This window comes from Lynx canadensis, chromosome A3, assembly GCF_007474595.2.
Source record: "Lynx canadensis isolate LIC74 chromosome A3, mLynCan4.pri.v2, whole genome shotgun sequence".
Lineage (NCBI taxonomy): Eukaryota > Metazoa > Chordata > Mammalia > Carnivora > Felidae > Lynx > Lynx canadensis.
The window spans coordinates 102,408,941-102,416,088 of NC_044305.1; the positions used below are offsets into that span (position 1 = coordinate 102,408,941).

The 7,148-nt window shown below is 44.4% G+C and overlaps 1 protein-coding gene and 1 pseudogene across 1 annotated transcript in view; both read right to left on the reverse strand.

Moving 5' to 3' along the window:
• POLR1B (RNA polymerase I subunit B) overlaps positions 1–7,148 on the reverse strand; it is a 29,862-nt gene extending 22,714 nt beyond the window's left edge. The window contains exons 1-4 of the mRNA XM_030311124.2: positions 6,918–7,148; positions 2,602–2,769; positions 2,203–2,349; positions 400–532 (exon numbers count right to left, since the gene is read on the reverse strand). Coding sequence (XP_030166984.1) covers positions 400–532; positions 2,203–2,349; positions 2,602–2,769; positions 6,918–7,094 — 625 coding nt within the window. The 5' untranslated portion in view covers positions 7,095–7,148. The remainder of the gene's footprint in view (positions 1–399; positions 533–2,202; positions 2,350–2,601; positions 2,770–6,917) is intronic.
• Positions 5,008–5,742, reverse strand: LOC115510840 (annotated as a pseudogene).

The window sequence follows — 7,148 nt, forward strand, 5'->3', positions numbered from 1 at the left end:
CTTCTGAGGCCCATACCCCCCCTCTGGTTGAGTCAGGCCAGCCTTCGTCTCCATAAATAAGAACATCAGTACATGCATTCTTTCTTTCTTTGTTGTTAAATGTTTATTATTCTTCCGAGAGCAGGAGACAAAGGATCCAAAGCAGGCTCTGGGCTGACAGCAGAGAGCCCAATATGAGGCTTGAACCCACAAACTGCGAGATTATGACCTGAAATGAAGTCAGATGCTTAACCGACTGAGCCACCCAGGCGACCCATACATGTGTTCTTTCAATGTGAAAAAAATTAAACATAATAAAAGTAGGCTTCCTGCTATAACATGCTTACTAACTTAACAGAAATGCTTGCTAGAAAAACAAAACTTTTCTAAAAGAACATTCCAAAGGTCACTACAACTTACCATACTGAGTATAGCCAGGCCCTCTGGTTTTCCATTTTGGTCTTACCATTGCAATGGGGAAATTTCTCCGAGGCATAATTAACATTCGGATGACTTTTTCAATGCCATTGATTATAAAATAGCCTCCCATTTCCTGCCGAACAGATGAATTATAATTTGTTAAACAAAGATACACTGTCAACATGAAGATAACTGCCAGACGCAGTGCAACGTGCAGAAGAGGCATGCAGAGGCGAAAGGGTCTACAGGTCCCCTGGAAACTTCATGGAAACTGTCAGTGTGTGAATTAAGTCTTCTCTCAAGTGCACTAAAAAGGTTCTAGGGACCTGGCAGAAAAGTATGGAAGGATCAGGATACTTTCCTCTACTAGACAGACTCGAACTAACTTGCCTTTCTGTCCCCCTAAAATGATTTCATGATTTAGTCTTCAAATGATATTTAAAAAAAAGAAAAAAAAAACCTTACTTGAAAGAGATAAGAGATAATAGCCATTTTGCTTCCAGGTGAATATGGTTCCCAAATAAGTTAAAAAATTCTGACTGTACAAAAACTCTGGAAACCAGAAATTCAGATTAGCTAAAGAGGAAACTGTTTTTCATAGTTCTGGTATCACATTTTTTTTTTTAACTAAAAAAAATTTTTTTCATGCTTATTTATTTATTTTTGAGACAGAGAGACACAGAGAGAGAAAGAGAGAGAGACAGACAGAACAGGGGCAGGGGAGGGGCAGACAGAGAGGAGAGAGAATCCCAAGCAGGCTCTGCACTGTCAGCACAGAGTCTGACGTGGGGCTCAAACTCACAAACCGTGAGATCATGACCTGAGCTGAAACCAAGAGTTGGACACTTAACTGACTGAGCCACCCAGGTGCCCCTCTGGTATCATAGTTCTATAATAAATAAAAAGCTACTACACATTGATACTATGAAGCAGGTATATCATGCTGGGTGCTCTATGTTACCAGCCCGTTAATCCTCATAACAATAAGTGGCACAGTTATTATGCCCAGAAGAGGAAACTGAGGCGCAGAAAGATGAAAATTCCCATGGGGCGCCTGGGTGGCTCAGTCGGTTAAGCGTCCAACTTCAGCTCAGGTCACGATCTCGCGGTCCGTGAGTTCGAGCCCCGCATTGGGCTCTGGGCTGATGGCTCAGAGCCTGGAGCCTGCTTCCGATTCTGTGTCTCCCTCTCTCTCTGCCCCTCCCCCCGTTCATGCTCTGTCTCTCTCTGTCTCAAAAATAAATAAACGTTAAAAAAAAAAAAATTAAAAAAAAAAAAAAAAAAGAAAATTCCCAAAGCCACATAACTGGTAAGTGGAGCACTTGGGTGTCAAACCCAGATCTGACACCATAACCCTCAATCCATCACAAAACACAGTCTCCCTACTGCCAGCGGAGTCTATATGTCTTGAGTACTTCAACTCAATACCACAAAACCATGTATCGCAGATGAAAACAATGCCGAAGGAGAGATACGGGAAGCAATTCAATATGCTCACAGAATCTTACTGTTGGTAAAGCAAGCATCTCATATGGAAAGTGTATCATGCAGGAAATTAGGGAACAACCTATCAATACTTCCCCCATAATAATATTCTCTAACTGTGCGGCCACTTTTCACACACGGTCTCATCTGAGACTCATTCTGAGCCTACGAAGTATGCAGCACACAAGATACCAAGCCCCATTTTACCTATCCAGAACTTGGAAGCGGAGAAAGAAAAACTGACTCTCACTGGCAAGTTTCTATCTTCTCACCCCCATCTCAGGCCTTTTCTACCATCACCTGGATGCCTGCAATTACCTCTGCTTCCTCATGGTGCTCAATGAGGGCTTTTGGAGGAAGGTTGTATAAGTTGCAAAGCTTAGACTTCACCATGATGGGAACATAGCCAAGAAACTGTTTAATGACTCCTTTTGAGATGCCATTCACTGCCCAGCTGATATCAGCCTAAATGAAAATGAGAGAAGAAAATTACTTAATAATAAAAAGAAACTACCTGGATCTACCAAAGCAAGTAAGTATTTTAAAAGAGTAAAGAAGAAGACCATCAGGTAAATGATTTTATCCTTTGGATTTAAAAGATAGCATCTTTAAATGACAGTACTAAGAAAGCAGAATTCTGGTAGAATTTTTATTAGGCACCAGCCTTATTCTCAAAAACATACAACCTAAGAGTCACACGCTGTCACTTGTACTCACTGTCAACTTGCCCCGGTAGGTACTCCTCCGGCCCCGACATTCTGCGGGATAAATGTTGAGCTCTTTGCAGATGTTTCCTTTTGGAACCATCGGTGGACTGATGACAGCATCCACAATAGTAAGAGAGATCCGCTCATCTTTGAAAGCAAATTCAAAGGGAGGTATAGCCTGAAATACAATCCACACGATGAACTGCTTGCATTTCCAAGGCCCTCTTTCTCCAAGATTCTTCCAAAGCTCACGTGTTCTACAAGCACTGATGCCCAAAATGCCAAACATGACATATCTAAAAAGACGGTTAAAACTACATCCGGTCTACTCATACCTACTCATACCCTCTGCAACTACAATGAACTAATTCAGCTTGTGAGTGTCTGCAACACGTCACATTTGTAGTAGGCTCTAGGGTACAGTTGTGTTCAGAACAAAACTGTTCTGTGAACCAAGTGCCTGACTTCTCTATTGTACGTGGTACCTGCAACGTGCACAGCAAGACAAATGGGACTGCTCCTAACAGGAGAGGATACGGAAACATCCTCCTGATTTAGGACCGGACACTCTAATGCCATCATTCTTTACGCTGATATTTGTACATTTCATTCCATGGTGGCCGCATACTGAACCCAGAGCCTCACAGGTGGTGGCCACGGTGGTTCTTCCCGTTGCACAACAGCTGCTTCTCTGCACCACTCCCTGGGGAAGCTCTCCTGTTCCGAGGAAGGGGCATCGCTGAGCTCTCCTACATATTAACTAGGAACAACCTCCTAGCCTTAGCGTTAGAACAAGAATGCCAGAAATGGAGCCAAGAATATAGAGAAGGTTCTCTACCCCCATGTCAGTTCAACTGACCTTGTCTCCATTTTCAAATGTTATCTAAAGCTGGCATTGTTTTAGGATTTTTTTGTTTTAGGATTTTATTCTAACATAAAATTTTCATGTATTTTTTATTTAAGGATGAAGCATCAGGGGCGCCTGGGTGGTGCAGTCGGTTAAGCGTCCGACTTCAGCCAGGTCACGATCTCGCGGTCCGTGAGTTCGAGCCCCGCGTCGGGCTCTGGGCTGATGGCTCAGAGCCTGGAGCCTGTTTCCGATTCTGTGTCTCCCTCTCTCTCTGCCCCTCCCCCGTTCATGCTCTGTCTCTCTCTGTCCCAAAAATAAATAAACTTTGAAAAAAAAAATTTAAAAAAAAAAAAAGGATGAAGCATCAATTTTCAAAAGGGAGATCAGAAGATTTTCTTTCTCAAGTCGCAGCTACACTATCTATATCACAATACAATCTTGTTATTTGAGATAGTTAAGGTCTATAAAGTTGCCACAAACACTGAATTGTTCTTAGGGGAAAGTTACGTTCCTGTCTCTGATCACACTTTTGTCAACTGATCAATACATAAGCTTGTTTCATGTACATTTCTATTTAAAGACACCTTACTTAATATATATCGTTTATTCATTAACACTGAACTCACAGCCAACAGCACTAACTCATGACTGAACAAAGGTTATTTAACACATATTTCTCTTAAGGGGTACATCACAGCCTTTTTGCACTTAGAACATGAGATAGCACTTCAGCACTATGCTTGAGGGCTATTTTAAAGAGTGAAACCACCAACAAAAAGCACCAGAAGGAGAAAAATTGGACAGATTTAGAAAAGGATACTTGTTTATAGTATGGAACTTGAAACAAGAAATAGAGCATCACCTTCTTGGACCTCAGTTGAAATGGTGCGCACTGGGCAATTCAAAATTTTCACCATTCTGCATGTGGTGGTATGTACTGATTTGTGGGCTATGAATAGATTTTAATGAGTAGGCAATTCACAAAGACGAATTCCTGAATAATGAGATCGAATGTATTCTGAAAAGATGACTGTGAGATTTATCAATTTAGACTCACAGAATGAAGAAATATATCCCCCCCCCCATATTGGGCAAAACTGTAAATAAACCAAAATATGACAAAGGCTATCTTTCCCTTGACTTTATAAATGTTAGTCGTTTACTTTACTGTTTTATGTAACAACATTTTCCATACAGTATTCTGGTACTAATACTAAGTTGCAGCATCACTATCTGTGCTGACCACACTTTCTACATGTACTTAATCAAAATAACTTATCACAAGAGGCTGAATACAGAAGCAGAAATGCAAATCCAGCTGTGTTCTAATAAGCCAGACATTCAAAAGACAGGAAAAATATCATTTACCTATTAATTTTTCTGCTCTAGAAAAAAAACATTTTTAATGTTTATTTTTGAGAGAGAGACAGAGTGCAAGTCGGGGAGGGGCAGAGAGAGACGGAGACACAGAATCCGAAGCAGGCTCCAGGCTCCGAGCTGTCAGCACAGAGCCCAACGCAGGGCTCGAACTCAAGCTGTGAGATCATGACCTGAGCCCAAGTCGGACGCCCAACTGACTGAGCCACAAAGACGCCCCTAGGAAAAATTTTTTTAACCATACCACTGTTTTATTAGGGATTTATTCAGGTTAAGTCTCTAGAAATAAGGGAGTCACTTAGGGGGCACAAAGCTGACGAAGCTTCCTCAGATCTCATAACAAACCACCAGCTTAGCAGGCTCTTTGGCTATATCACTGCCTTGTTCCACCTACAAATTATTTTAAGGATACTGTTTTGGCCCCACAGACTAGTAGGTGGGGTAGGTTTCCCCAACCCAAAACATGAACAGCATAAAGGCCATGAAGCCCAAGAAGTGCTTACACATGAGATTCCAGGAAACAGGCGTGGGGGGATGTGCCCGCACGGTTCCTGATATACATGTCAAGGCCCCAGTGCATCGGTTCACCCCAGTTCAACCTCAGGTCTGGGTGGTCCCAGTCAGACCATGGATCCCTCTCCTGTTGCAAGCCATCAGGAAGCTTCCAGTAGTTGCCTTACCCCATGCCATCACCTGGATGTGGTTGGTAGGTAGTCTTCCACCCACATATTATCCTTCTTGGCAACGGCAGCCTGTTCTTCTGGGATCTTGGGATAGTGCCCTGGAGCATGTCCTTGGTAATGTGGGAGGCTCTCTGTGCACCTAATGGCACCAGGGTCCCAGCTGCCCTTTGAGCCATCGGACTACCAGGACCTGTGCCCCCTGGTCACTGCCATCTTCACCCCCCCCCAATTTTTTTTTTAATGTTAATTTATTTTGAGAGAGAGAGAAAGAGAGAGAGAGCGCGAGCAGGGGAGGAGCAGAGAGAGAGGGAGACTCAGAATCTGAAGCAGGTTCCAGGCTCTGTGCTGACAGCGGGGCTCAAACTCACGGACCTCAGATCATGATCTGAGCCGAAGTTGGAGGCTTAACTGAGTCACCCAGGCACCCCTCTCCAAAAATATTTTTAATAAAAATGTTAATATATCATTGGTTTATCTTTTAAATGAATTCATATTTTAAAATTTTCTCAATTTTAATTTCTAATAGAGTAAATACTGATAAACAAAGCTCTTTAGGACCCCTCAAAAATTTTAAGAGTGGAAGGGGGTCCTGGGACCAAAAAGTTTGAGAACTTCCAGTCTATGTATTACTGGCACCCTCAGAGCCCACTGCCTGGGAGACGCTGGCGATGCTAACCAAATGAGACCTTCCCCCACCATCTTCATTTGAACTCTGCTACCGTATCCTTTAGATCAATCAAATCACTTAATGTTGAATAAGTGTCACTACTACTCAGTCTCGCTTTCAGGGCTCATTTATATCTTCCTCAACACCCACCTAATTCAGAGCAGGTGCCCAGTAGTTTCTCCCTTTAAAGCTAAGAAGAACACCGTGGAAGGATGACCTCACATGTGGAGTCTATGTACAAATAGGTTCAGAACCTTTTCAGGTAAGTTTCGGAGAGGTAAAACTTCAGTGACATGAAAGCATGTGCGGTGTGAATGGCACACCCACCATAGCATAGCGCCTTCCTCACTCTCAGGCATGCAGACATTGGCTAGAAAACACTAAGGTTCCAACCACGAAGAAATCCAGAAATCACAAATACATCTAGTACTCCCCCAGTCGACTAGACTACAAGTGCCAGGCCCCCCGCCGAGCCTGGCACGATCTGGGAGAACTATTTGGGAGTATACTGTGATCTCCCAGCCATCTCTCTGGGAACCCTACCCAAGGCCACTGCCCCACTTACCCCAGCATCTTGGATCTATCCCGCACCCCTCCCACACAAGCATCCTCCCACCCACCCCCCTCGTCCAGCCCGCGGGGTCCTTCTCCTGTGCCCGCCTCGAGTTTCGCCTCATCTGGGGCCTCGTCGGAGCAAGTGGCACCGGAGATCGCAGAGCGACTGCAGCCTGGAAGGACGCCGCGCTCACCTGCACCGCGTGGCTGAGGCCCTCGCGCACAGCGTAGTTGAAGGACTCGACATGCGCCCGCGTCAGTTCCTGCAACGCTGGCTTTTGGTGCTCCCGCGGGATCCCATAAGACGGGTCAGTCAAATGCTTTAAGCTGGGTCCCTTGGGCAGGCTCTGCCACCGGCCGGCGGGATCCATGCGTCCTCCTGCACACCGGGCGCCAGCGGCTGCTCCGCACGCGCCGGGAAGAAC